The 14,534-nt window shown below is 23.0% G+C and overlaps 2 protein-coding genes across 7 annotated transcripts; one reads left to right on the top strand and one right to left on the bottom strand.

The window, feature by feature from the left end:
- Window positions 1–5,182: 5,182 nt before the first annotated feature.
- LOC100865403 (COMM domain-containing protein 3) lies at window positions 5,183–6,963 on the top strand. Of its 2 annotated transcripts, none has more exons than XM_003697608.4 (4): window positions 5,183–5,637; window positions 5,881–6,051; window positions 6,147–6,418; window positions 6,499–6,963. In XM_003697608.4, exons 2-4 carry the CDS (start codon window positions 5,919–5,921, stop codon window positions 6,667–6,669), a joined length of 576 nt encoding a protein of 191 aa, XP_003697656.1. In that variant the 5' UTR covers window positions 5,183–5,637; window positions 5,881–5,918; the 3' UTR covers window positions 6,670–6,963. The 2 variants fall into 2 exon arrangements, with proteins under 2 accessions (XP_003697656.1, XP_031775029.1); XM_031919169.2 differs by having other exon boundaries at window positions 5,355–5,637; window positions 5,825–6,051.
- Window positions 6,918–14,430, bottom strand: LOC100865279 (uncharacterized). Of its 5 annotated transcripts, none has more exons than XM_086914996.1 (6): window positions 13,261–14,430; window positions 12,920–13,041; window positions 12,643–12,795; window positions 11,973–12,331; window positions 9,322–11,886; window positions 6,918–8,915 (listed from the first exon to the last, which is right to left on the bottom strand). In XM_086914996.1, the coding sequence occupies exons 2-6, from the start codon at window positions 13,038–13,040 to the stop codon at window positions 8,757–8,759; spliced, it is 3,357 nt and encodes a 1,118-aa protein (XP_086771122.1). In that variant the 5' UTR covers window position 13,041; window positions 13,261–14,430; the 3' UTR covers window positions 6,918–8,756. The 5 variants fall into 5 exon arrangements, with proteins under 5 accessions (XP_086771122.1, XP_012347547.2, XP_086771120.1 ...); XM_012492093.3 differs by having other exon boundaries at window positions 6,918–11,886; window positions 13,261–13,454; window positions 14,213–14,430; XM_086914994.1 differs by having other exon boundaries at window positions 6,918–11,886; window positions 13,261–13,443; window positions 14,213–14,426.
- Window positions 14,431–14,534: the final 104 nt, after the last annotated feature.

Below are 14,534 nucleotides of genomic sequence, written 5' to 3'. Positions count from 1 at the left end.
AATTCATTCTTAGCATAATCATGAATTTAATTTCTACAAGATATTTGAATTAATTTCAGATGGTATGTTATTTATAAATAGTATTAATATCATACTATTTAATAATATTAATATTATATCATACTTCCTTATGTTGATGAATACAATGAGTTGTTATTTATTTTTGTCTGCTTAAAGTGAATTTATAAAAATAAAATGTGCAATTTAAAATAAAATAAAATTAAAAATAAAATAAAACTTATTTTATCAATGCAAAAATTGTTGAAAATATGGCCATTATGTTGCATGATTATAAAAATTAAAAATAGAGAAGAAACAAAGAAATTAAAAAAAGACGTTGGAATGTGTGCATACAAATCTAATTTGCAGAATTTAATTTATACAATTTCAAAATGCAACAAAATATAGAATAAACATAATATATGATAATTTTCAAAAAATTTGAAAATCATAATATATTAATAAGTTATTAATAAAAAACTAATATATTATTTATTATACTCAATTCAATACGAAAAATAATTATAGTGTTAAAAATGATTAAAATAAAAATTAGGTCTTACTATGATTATTATAAATAAAATATAAATATAACTATGATATTATAAATAAAATATATATCAAAACAATTGATAATCTTAAAGAAATCTATATATTTTAAATCTAATCATTCTTATATATAAACAATATACTTAGGTAATTATGTTATACTTAGGTATTAAATAATTTATTCGTATGATAATCTCTAAATACAAATTATTATATTCTTAAAATTTTTCTGATTTCATTGCATTATTTAATGCAAGAACAAATTTTTGTTTTCAAAACTATTAATTTATTATAATTATGATTCTCTTTTCTTATTCACAAGAATAAAATAATAAATAAATATTTTTTTCATACAAAAATTATATGAGAATTTAATATTAAGTATAAAAAATTTAGTATTAAAGATTAATTAATACAAGTTTTATTAGTTTTTTCAATGAAAAGTTATAAAATAACGATTATAATCATTATTAATTACTTAATTTGGCTTTTAAAAAAAAAATTTATATTATATAAAAATATTTATGAAGAAAATTTATGAATAAAATATATGAAGAAAAATTATATATTTTATATTTATTTAAATATACATTAATCTTTATTAGAAAAAAAATAATTATATTTATAAAAAATAAAATAAAATCACATTAAATTCTAAAACGAATGAAAAGTTTCAAAACATTCATATATGATAATGATTTTTCTAGATAATCTTTATTTTGACATAATATTTCTTATCTAATTTTATTCGTGTAACATTATTTGCAACATATAAAAAATATAAATATATAAATAATAATATATAAAAAATAAATTTGTTAGTCAATAGAAATGTACATGAATAATGTAATGTAAAAATGTCATTTATATCAACAAATTAATCTTTCTTAATTTCAATATAACTCGAAATTCCAAAATTTTTTTTTTCATATCTTTAAAAAATTTAGGAAAAGATAGCAACTAAAAGAGCAAAAAAAAGATAATCAAAATAAATATATCAATAAAATAAATTAATGCAATAATGAAATTTTGTAATTTTTTTCAATAAAACTTTTTTAATGTTTTTCTAAATAAGATAAGATCAAATATATATATAAACATATTCCAAAAATATAGAAATGTTTAATTGAAGATTTCTAATTTCAATATTTTTCTTTATAAAAAGTTTCGTTTCAGCTTTGTTAATGAGTTATTAACAAAAAAAAAACACCAATCACATACCTAATCAAACTGCAAAAGTAGCATTGGTTATAAATCGTCAAGCGAACATGAACAAGTTCAAGCATTATATAAATCAAAGAATATTATACGATAAATATTTTTTTATCGATAAAAAATTATATCGAATTATGAACAATGAATGAACTATAATATTCAATATACTTTCCTCGAAAGATTCTTTTATTAAAATTATTGTCAACTTTAAATTTCATTAACTTATTATTAAATTATCACATTTAAGATTTAGAATAATAATGATGAATTTATATTTCTAATAGAAGAATCATATATATTACAACATTACAGAAATATAATTTTGGTAAAAGCTACCAACAATATTATTTGTTTATAATATTATTATTGTTTATAAATATTATATTGATAAAAATAAATAAATTTGACAATACATATTTTTATTATAATAAAAGTTGAATATCTGGTATGATTTACGATATAAATGATAGTCATGTTTATATATATATATATATATATACGAATTTTTTTCATCATTTTGATGTTTAGAATCAATTTTCCAAAAACATTGATATATATTTTTTTTAATATCTTTATATAAAAAAAAACAAAATATTTATCAAAATCTATTTCATTATATATTTTATTCCTCGCTAAATAATTTTTAAATTTAATATTTAATATATTCATAAATAAAAATATTTTTAGTTCATAAATTTAAAATTACTAGCAATTTGTTTATTATAAAACAATTATAATATAATGATATTATTTTCATCACGTATCGAAGATAAAACAATCTTAAAATATCGAGAATCAAATAGACTTTCCGTTAAAGTTACTATCTTGATAATACACTATACCATTGTAATTGTATGATATCATAACTCATATTATAGACAAATAGGTGGAAATTATGTCGTTTAGCAACTGTTGCTATTAATATTGGTTTTCAAACGATGCGCCGCAATATTTAGAATGGAAATAGTTACACTTGTGCTTATGATTTTAGAAGTTTTTAAAATTATTTTTATATTTTTTGTTTCTGAATATTTATCAATTTAGATTTAAATTAAAAAAAAATTTAATATATCGATACCTTACTCCAAATAATTTATGTCCATTTCTTAAAAAATTTGAATTTTTATATGCAATGAATAATTCTTAACTATTTTTTTATATTATATATAAAAAACTTATAATTATATTAATAATAAAAATATATTAATAATTGATAAATACATTCAAATACATGTTTTCAAGAAACTTTTTTTTTGATAATTTTTTTTTATATTTCATTATTTTATACTTTATTATTTTTATATATTTATAATTTGCATTATGCATACAATAATTGCAGATCACGTTACAATCATATTATATTATGTCATATGATATTTGTAATAAGAGAGATTATAACATCATTTTTTTAAAAGAAAATTTTTAAATCCTAAATCCTCATCAAGGCATGTATAATGAAGATAAAGTGGTATTCTCTGTATCATTCAATTTTCTCCGACAAATTTTCAGAAAAGAAAAATATAATGTCATATTATTCTCGTTATTATTAAACCAAAATTACGTTATATGATCATGATTTTCTAAAGCCAAGTGTTGTATCGTATCATGTGACATGTCTAATTTAACATCTAATCTAACATTTGCTAAAATGTGTTTCTTCTTTTGCGAAAAATATTAGCCGAAAAGAAATTAGGTCACATTTAATAGAATAGATAGAATGTATTATCCGCATTCGGCAGTAATATAACAATCAAGACTGTCCCAAAAATGTTGGAATATCTGTAAATTGGAAATTTTTGAAATAATTTCAAGCAATATTTTTTTTTTGCTAAAACTTTTGTTATGTTTATATAGAACGTATAGTAAGTAGAATTAGCTACGTGCTACCGATTGAGCACGAATAAAAATCTAGGTAATATATTTCGAAGAAAGTGTATTAAATATTATATTTATTTATTTATTCATTGTTCATAATATAATTTGATATAATTTTTATTGATAAAAAAATATTTATTATATTTAATTCAACACACTTTTTTCGAAATACATTGCTTGGACTTGTTATGCTCGATCAAATCAGCATATAGCCAATGTTATTGTCGCGATTAGGCTATGCGCTCCGTGATTTGTTAATGTTTTTTATTAATAACTATTATTAATAACTAATTAACAAAATCATAATGAAAGTTTTTGCAAAGGATATTATTGAATATTACTTGAAATCACTTCAGGAATTTTAATTTTCCAACATCTATGGAACATCCTATATAATTCTTTATATATATATCTAAAATAATTCTTTCGCCAATGAATTTTAAAACTATCATATCACTTTCACTATCTATCACTATTCACTATCTATATTTCAAAAAATTACATTAAATTTTTATACATGATTTATTGAAAGAGCCAATATTCTATCTGACTATATATGAGAGATTATTATATAACAGAGACAACTGTATTTTTAAATTTACAACAAAATTTTCCATTGATATTATAAACATACAAAAATGGAATTACCGCAATTTAAGCGATAACATTTTTACTTTATAAGCAAAAGAATATAATTTTCTATGAAATGAATATATGTTTAAATATTCATAAATGGATACATTTATTATAATATACATTTTATATTTCTTATAATAAATAGCAGAAGATATAAAAAAAAACAGTTTATTTTTTCGAAATTATTATTTTACTGACATATAACCCGAATTCTTATAAGATGTTGTATCTATTCTGTATCTCGTTTATGATTTTATTTAAATTTTTTTCTATTCATGGTTATTATATTCATTGGTTTTTAATTAGCAATATTACCGGATTTCTATAAAAATATTTTATACATAAAATTACAGATGAGATGCAAAAATAATTTAGAAAATACATTTTCTAATTTTAATATGACTTAAAAAATTAATATAATGTTATATAGATATTATAATATTATATGAGAAAATATTAAATACATTGCAATTTAATGATAAAAATCTTTTGATTTTAATAATGTACATTTTATTTAATAGAATTATAATGATCCAAATAAGAAATGCTGTAAATAAAAAATCATCATTTTATGTTATTCATATTTTAAAATTATTATTAATGGTAAGTATATTTTAATATATATTGTAATATTTAATATATTATTTTAATATTTCTTCGTAAGAATTATTAGAATTAAAAAATGAATTGTTTTAAAAAATCGTTCAAAACTAATATTATTTTATATTTTATAATATGATAATATAAATAATATGAATTCTATATAAAATTAATGTCAATTCGATAGGAAATTAATATTTAAATGAAATGAGATAATAAAATAGTAAATAACTAAAATTGATATACATATGAAAATTTTTTTCGTTATCGTATTAATTCAATTCATGTACACACATGAATATCTATTGAATACAATCATTGTATAGTCACAAAACTGTTTTTCTTAATAGTTTCAAAAAATTTTATGCAACAATTTTATTAATAGTTATTTACCAAATCATTTTAATTATTTTATGTAATACATGTATATTTATTATAATTAATATGCATTGATATATATATATATACTTAATTGTATCTTTTAACTTTTATATTTAATATTTGTATTTCAGTGTATGATTTATCAATCTTATTTGTGGATTCATACATTGTATCTTGTATTTGATCGTTCTTATTATAAAACAAATATTTATTTAAAATAAATTAATAATTTATTTTTAATTCCTATATACATTTATATTTACAAATATTCGTTAAAATTTTAAATATAATAAAAATTAAAATATATTATCTAGTTCTGGTTATATAAATCTAGACGTACATATTTTATTTCTATTCAATAAAAATAATTAACTGAGAAAGGTATAATTTTATAAAATAAATTAGAAAATTAAAATTATTATTATTATTATTTATTACAACTTATTATAATGATTTAGAGATTAAATATTGTTAAATATAGAAGATAACCTCATATGTTTGTTATGTAATTCTCACAAATTTTAAATGTTTTAAATATTTATGTTTCCTTTTCCCTTGTCTTTTATAGTTATAAGAACAAATATTTTCTAAATATAAATTATAAAAACAACTAAATGATTTTAGCATACTTATAAGTGAATTTAATTTTTTGGAATATAATAATGGAATTATCGAAAGATACCATTGATGGTATTGCTAATATTTTAAATACAAATGTTATTACTGATGATAATTTCTCACAAATTTTAGAAACAGCTATTTCATGTATATATGAAAGTCCTTCAGAAATAAAATGTAAGTATTTGTTTTATGTTATATTATTTTGTTATATTATCTTAATTATCAATTATTAAAAGATAATTAACAAAGATATTTAAATTAAATTTTAGGCACTGTAAAAGCATCTGATTCAAAACCAATTTTAACAAAAAAAACTTTTACTGATGTGGTATGTTTACTTATAGAAGCTTCTCGGCATGACTTAGATGAAGAAAGTTTAAGAAATTTTTTAAATCTCATATATATTGATGAAAAAAGAATTAGCAAATTATGTGAAGTATATATTAACAATAAAACAGCAATACAATCTCAGTTGGAATTGATAGGCAATAATCCACCTCATATTATTGATATAGACTGGCATTTAGATTATTGTATCAAGGTAATTGATCGGTGAATAAAATACCGACCATTTCATCCAAAGATGTTTAATTCATTCTTATTTATGAAAGTGATTTTCAGTTGGACACATGCGATTCACTTGGTGTTCCTCTTTATCATGTGAGACTTAGTACTAAAAAACATGAAACAATAAATTATGTAACATTTTCATGTACAATACAGCAATTGCAAGATTTGGTATTTAAGCTCAAAGATGTTATTAGATATTCAGAGAAGCTCACTAATGTTTAGCTGTATTTTTAAGTTATTAGTTTACTTCATACAATACAACTCATTTATATTTTTAAAGTTTCTTGGAATTATTGTTTTAACTACTTTTTTTTACAATATATGAATTTCTATAAATGAAGCATAATCAACAATTTATGACATTTGTATATTAATATTTACACAATAATTATTATAGTAATCATTTAATAATAAACTCAATTTGTACGTATAAGTGTAGTGGTAAAATCTTATACAAATAACAGACCATGTAAAGTATAATCAACTATATTTTTATAATTAAAAGAACATCCTCTACTTCATGTAGTATTATTACTGTATTGATACCGCGCGCGTGTAGAGAGTATGCGCGCGTGCACACAACATACGTAGACACGTACATAAATTTCAAAACAAACGACGATCAACGTTTTTATAAATAAAACAAATCTCGAAAACTTCGTTTAAACCATTTTGATTTAAACGATATTGAAATTTTTTTTACACAAAGATTATACACATACATTTTTCACTCGCTCACTCATTCAGGTACACCTTGTATACAAAAGAGTCGCGCGCGCACACAACTAATAACTTATTAAAAATACGTTGTTTTTTTGCTCTACAATCAGGCATCTCTCTAAAAATTGCTTTCTCATATTAGACAAAAAATACTATTCGTTACATTCCTTAATTCCTAAAAATATGTGTGTTAAATTATATTAATAATTGATAATTTTTTTATATCTAATATATGATATAGACTTTTTCGAATCATTATACACTATTTACAAGTAAATGTATCTAAAAAGAAAAAAAGATCATCCAATATTAAAAATTTATCTATACATTAACTTTCTTTCTTTCCGGCACTTATTAAAATTAATAATGGACTTTTTATCCATGCGTGCTATTTTAATAATTCGGTGCGATGCGACACATCGATAATATTAACTAATTAAGCTGGAAAGAGAGAAATCACTTATAGTGTAATACTTTTTCTCATTTTTTAAATCATCTAACAACGATCTTGCTCTTGATTTCCTAACATTATTTCATAAGATTATTGTGATAAGGCCTCGGACATTTTACTATAGTTGTTTTTTTTAAAAAAGAGAGTATGCAAAAAAAGAGCCAATCTCGAAAAACTGTATTCTGACTAAATCTACTTAGAACATTAATTCTCGAGGCTTTGGTTACATATTTATTTGACTAAGATATATTCAGAAACATATAATAGAATCTGTTCAAAAATATGATAAATAATGTAAACTAACAAATTGCGTGAAATTATATTATAAAAACTTTTGTCACATAAATATGATTAATTATACGCAGTAAGTTTTTCTATGTGATCTGTATACAATCCCCTATTGAATATAGTTTTGAATATATTTAGTCATTTTTTTTTGTTCAAATCAAAGGAATATTTCTATAATTATTACAATTTTTAGTCACAAAGTAAAAATTTAATATTAATATATATTAAACATAATATTTTAATATGTTTAATGTTTTGTGATTTAAAAATCATAATAATTATTGAATTTGTTTTATAGTAGTAATATTATGGAAAAATTTATCGGAAATATAAAGAATTACAATTTGATAAAATGTTTTGTTTGAAATAAAATATAGCAATATCCAAATATTTTAGTGCAAAAACATATAAATTGAATAACTTGCTTAATACAAAATTTATGTTTTTGCTTTATTATTTTGAGTCTCAGAATTATTCTGTTGTTCCTCGGTTTTGTCACACTTCTCATTTTTAGGTTCTTCTATTTCTTCTTTTTCAATAACTTTTTCCGATACTTGTACTGTCTTTGTTTCATTTTTTTCATTTTGTTGTTCTGTAACTTTATCAATTGTTGTTTCGTTTTTATTTTCACTGATAAGATCTCCATTAATTTGAGAAATTGATTTTTCTTTTTTTGTATTTACATTGTCAATATTTTCATCTAATCGACCTTTTTCTGAATTTTGTCCTTTTGAAAGATATAAATTCTGTTCTTTACATTTTGTAACTTCTTTTTCCAATCGTTCTTTATTTTGATCTTGATCGCCAGTACCCAATAAAGATGTTTCTAATTTATTTTTCGAATTAATAATCAATGTATTTTTATTCTGTCCAATACTTGAACTTGGGGAAAGTGAAGTTGATTTAGAATTTCGAACTGTTTCTGTTGGTATTTTAACAGTCTCTGTATTACAAAAATTTCCAGTCTTAGACAAATTAAATGCACTGACATCTTCCTGTGATGTATTTTCTGGAAGAAGCAGATTATTAGTCTCAAGAGACGTTGCAATTGTTTGTGTTTCAGATTTGACCAAGTTGTATGATGCAGGAGAAATTGCTGTTAAAGAGGTAGTTTTAGGTGATTTGGGTGAAGAATAAGTGCTTGGTGGTATTCTTTGAACTGTTGGAGGTTGTGAAACAGGAGAAAAACCAGTAGTTTGTGGAATATAACTAGATCGTTGATATAATTTATTAATTGAAGGAGGTAAATTACTATGGAAGGCACTGGGAGATGGAATTCCTATTGGTGAACGTATCAAAGGATTTGGAAATCTATTAGTATCTGGGAATGGTGGTGGAAAATGAGGATAAATTAATCCAGGATTCATATTTGGTGTTGGAGAGGGTATAAAAGGACTCGTAGAAAGCATATTTACTGGAGAATTTTTAGGAGATATTGATGAACCAGTACTTCTACAAATATCTCTTGAGAATGGAGGATTTGAATAATTCCTTGCACTAGGAGAATATGGAGGTGGTGAAACAATAGGTGAATTAACTGTTGAAACAATTGGAGATAAAGTTTTAGGATCTATCTTCATCATACTCAAATTTCCATTTTTGGAATTACTAGATGTATTCGTAGTTGTTGTTGATGTCATTGTTGATTGTTCTTTTTCTTTACATTCATTACCAATGCCATATATTGGTTTCACTCCAGAAGCAGGATTGCCTAAATATCTTAACATGTTTCTTTTAAATATTTTAGCAGGTTTAGATTGAATTGTTTTACTTCTTTCAAAAAGTACAGTTTGATGTAATTGATTTTGCGTTTCTTTACTTTGATTTTTAACTGCTACATAATTGTTTTTGGAAAGTGTAGGATTCCAGCATCTTGGAGGATCACGAAGAGTCTTATAACCCATTGCTTGACTTTGCTTTTTTGAGACAGAAAGAACTTTCTGTAAAGAATGTGATGTTACTATTAAAGAAGTAGTTACTGATGAAGTAGCTCTAACACTATCCTTTACATTTGAATAAATATTTTTGCTTTCTGTTGTGATTGCATTGCTACTAGGTGAATAAATGGGTACATTTGGAATATTTGTATGTTGCTGATGCTTATTAGTAGAATCAATAGTAATTGCAGGTGAACCATTTTTTCTACCAATTTTTAATAAATCTGGAATATCAGATTTACTTTTTGCTTCTGTTTTGTTTTTTTCTTTAGAATTTTCTCCAATTTTAGCACAAATATCATTAATTTTTGAACCTGAAGCTCCAATTTTTGCACAAATTTCATTTAAATTAGAACCCTTTGTAATTAATTCATTTTTACGTATTGTTGGTTTCATTAAAGAAATTGGAATAGCATCAGGGCAAGGAGGCACTGAATATGTATTAGATATTTCTAAATTTGCTTTTGTAATAGATTCTTTTGAAGTACTTGTACTTGTACTTGGATAATTATTTTTTAAAGCAGAAGAGACATTCATAGAAGGTACAGCAAATGCTGGAGGACTTTCTGATGTAGATACTTCATTTGTAGAAACTGTAGCAGATAATTTTTGAGTTGTTGATGTCGTTAAACTTTTGAAAGAATGTTTTAACATTGTACTATTTACTAAATCCTGAACTGTATAAGGAAATGTAGATGAAGATTGACTTATCGTTGATGTAGAAACTGAATTAACTCCATTGCCAGCAGATATAGATAGAGATGTTGAAAGATTTAAAGATGCAGCATTACTATTTGGTAATGATTCAATTTGTGTATATGGTGATTTTTGAGGAAGAGTATTTGTTTGTTCATTTGTTTTTTGACAAGATTCAGTTAAATTTTGATCTGATATACATGATTTTTTTTCTGAAGTATTTTCTCCTTGAGAATGTTCTTCCTTCTGATCAATTGATTGCACATTTTTTACATTTGTTTCCGTTTCTTTTATTTCAGGATTAATTGAGGTATTTAAACAAGTTGATAAAATAGGTTCTACACTATCTTGTAATTCAGATACTGGTTTTTGTGATATGATTTTAGTACAGTATGGAACTAACGATTTATTTATTGTAACTTCACAATTATTTGTCATAATTTGTTCTTTTGAAGTATCAAAAGAATTTTTTAATTCTGTAGTTTTCAAATTTTCTGTCATTTTTATATCTGTCTTTTTAGATAATTGTGATATAATTTTTTTATCTTTTGTAATTTTCTTTGAAGAAGCATTACTACTGCTAATTTGTCCACTTTTCGGTTGAAATTGCAATTTTACACTTAAAGCATTGATTTTTGATCCCGTATTTACAAATTTTACTTCACTTCTTGAATTTTGTTTAGAAGTTTCTACTTTTTCTGTAAGAATATTATTATTATTTTTTGATGATTCTTTTTGATCTTTATTTTCAATATTATTGTTTTTAATTTCATGTTCATTTATGTATTGTGTTTCTTGCGAATGATTTTTTTGCAAAATTATTTGATCTTCGTTATTATTATTATTTGATCGATTTTTCGATTCTTCTTCATGTTTAGAATTTATTATATTTTCTATTTCTTTTGTCGACGTCTTTACAGATTCTATTTGATTAAAGCTGTTTTGGTCATCAAATTCATTTAATTTGAAAGAAATATCAGATTCATTAATATCTTGCTTAATATCTGAAGAGTGTTTATTTTCTTTACTGACTTCAGATATTTTATTTCTATCGCCATTTTCTTCAATTATTGATGTATTTATTTCAACACTAGTAATAGGTTCTTCAACTCTTGTATTCTTTTTAAATTGTTGGTCCGTTATATCTGTAATACTCATTATACCAGTTTCAGAAATTTTCAACTGTACTTCTTTCCATTCCCTTTTTGTTGATTTTTCTTCTTTTGATTCAATAGAATCGATTCCAGCATGGAATAAAGAAGTTTTGTAATTGACATTGTCTTCTGAAAGTTTTATTCGTTTTGGAGAAGATTCAAATATTCTGTAACTTAAATGCAATGGCACTTTCTGAAATGAATATGATATAATATTTACAATAAAAAAAAATGTTTAAACTTTCAAACATTTTTAAATAATAAATCTTTGATACTCACTCGCCTCCAATGATAAATATACATCACATCCATCAATGTATAATTACTACACAATGGTTCCTCTTTATACATAATATCCACTCGATGTGCATCAGTTAAGCCATACTTAGCTCGTATAAGTTTTTGTAAATGAAAAATAGTTACTGCAGCAGGACAACGTAGATACCGCCTTAATAAGGGTTTTACAGCTATTCCTTTAATATCCTTGGAAGGACTAAAGTATTCTAATGATAAACTAAGAGATTCATCTGGAGAATATATATGTGATTCAATTGGTTCTCCTCTTGCCTCTGGAGATGTTGCTTGAGTACATGCTTCAGGATGTTTTGAATAAAACTCTCTCCTACATCTCATTTCATCTGAAATGAGAATAAATATTTTAATTAAAAAATTAATTAAGAAACTCAATAGATAAGTTATACAAATACATTACTTTTTTTAGAAATAAAAAATTCAATAATCCAGAATATCCAGAATTAAACATTTTTTTTCAATTTGATTTTCCAAATTTATGTATTATATATATGATTTTTTTATATAAAAATATATACATAGTATGTTTTTATATTTAATATAGAAAAATATAAAAATTTTATCATTTGTATCATTTTTCCCTTAAATTTTTCAATTAGCATTATAAGTTTTTTTTATAATTAATTATAATACTTACTTTGGTAACATCCAGGTACCAATTTATACACAATGTCCTGCAAAGTATAGTCTGGACGAATATTGAGTAATGGTTTACTTTTATGCACCTGTACCTCACATATTGGACAATATTTATTGTTCTCCAGATACTTGACGATACAGCTCCTGCAAACTGTAGTGCGACGTTAATCGCCGCTTACATCAATATGTTGGAATCATCACCTTTTGTAATGATGAAAGCATATTTATTCACCACAAACAAAAGGATTAGAAAAGCAATAGAAGAATACACGTACACGAATGTAAACACTCTATAATCGTAGTTGCATCAATGAAATATCCACCGCATAATTTACATGTCAACTGATCGTTGAGTTTAGATAGCCGTAAACGATACCCTCCACTCTGACCTGACATCCTATAGTAAGTAAAATAAATTAATTATATACATTTAATTATTAATCAATGAAAATACCACACAAATTACAACAATACAAACATCTTATATAACATACCATTATCAAACAAACATAATATAATTTTTCAGACAAGTTTAATAATTTGCACATTGAAAATATACTGAAATGAATTTTGAAGCAATCATATTTAAGTGTCACAATTAAGATATTAAACTTACGTGTTAAATGGCGAGAAAATTTTTTGTTTTATCTAATAATTGCCATTTGATTAAAGAAGTCAGGAAAGTTGGATCAGAACTCGAGATGATATTTCATGAATTCTCATAATGAGAAATTCATTAAAAAACTGAGTAAGTCCAGCAAAAGCAAATCTCTTCCAACACAGAGAGTGTTATCTGATTCTATAATTTTTCTAAATTTGAATCAATCTTTTTTTTTTTAATTCATTACAAGATGTAATCCTAATAATTATATAGTCTCAGGACACAAAATGCGATATATTATAATCGATTTATCTTAATCGATCTTAATGAATAAATTATAAAATCATGAAAATTATTCTATGGAAATTTATCTTTTCCAAGAAATTTCATTTTAAATTTTTGTATTAAAATTTTGCATTTAAAATAAATATTTTAGAAAAGATTATTATTTATTAAATTGTAATAGCATAGCAGTATAACATTGATGTAATGGATTTCAAATTATTTCTTTTTTATAAAAAAAATTAATAGAAAATTAGTTTATGTTAACATAATCAATCATTTCCTATATTAGATTGTTTAATTTTTTCGACTGACGTTTACACTAGCATAAACTAATTTTCTTCAATTTCTTCAAGGTCGTTGAAATCCAATTGATTTCTTTTTCTTTATTTTTTCCATTTTATATATATAACCACTTAAATCCGTGAAAAAGTAATTTTTCGAAATGATTACCAAAATTCTTTAAAATACAAAAGAAACATCAGTATTGGTTAGGCTAGATAAATATCTAGCCGTTGACAGGCGATTGGTAACGCACATACAAAATAATTTTTCAATGATTCAGATTAGAATCTGTCTCTTATATTTAATTTTTTCCTACAATTTTTTATAATTAAATTTGTTATATATGGCAATTAGCTGTAATTTTCTTAATAATAATATATCAATTTTCTAATATACGTACCTTTGTGACTACGTATGAACATATAGGTTAACTTTTTAATTTTTTGTTTCTTACAGAAAAAAATATATTTTTCCAAAAAAAGTTTTAGAACTTCGTTATCTACTCGTCAAGAAGAATCGATTAATGTATCATATGTCGCATTTCGTGTCCCGAGACTATATTAGGAATGTTCCCATTGTAAAATAGGCCACGGTACCAGGAAAAACTTTGAAGACGACAGCAAAACAAAATGGTGGATAAACAATCATGCCAATGACATTTCTAAAAACATGAGTTATTTTTTAGGTTTTCAACCATATTTTAGAAAAGAATAGCAAAGAAA

The sequence above is a fragment of the Apis florea genome, unplaced genomic scaffold (genome assembly GCF_048593485.1).
Source record: "Apis florea isolate Af1SG1 unplaced genomic scaffold, ASM4859348v1 contig_3758_pilon, whole genome shotgun sequence".
Taxonomy (NCBI): domain Eukaryota; kingdom Metazoa; phylum Arthropoda; class Insecta; order Hymenoptera; family Apidae; genus Apis; species Apis florea.
Note: the sequence above shows the minus strand (reverse complement) of the source record. Positions and strands in the feature narration are given on the sequence as shown.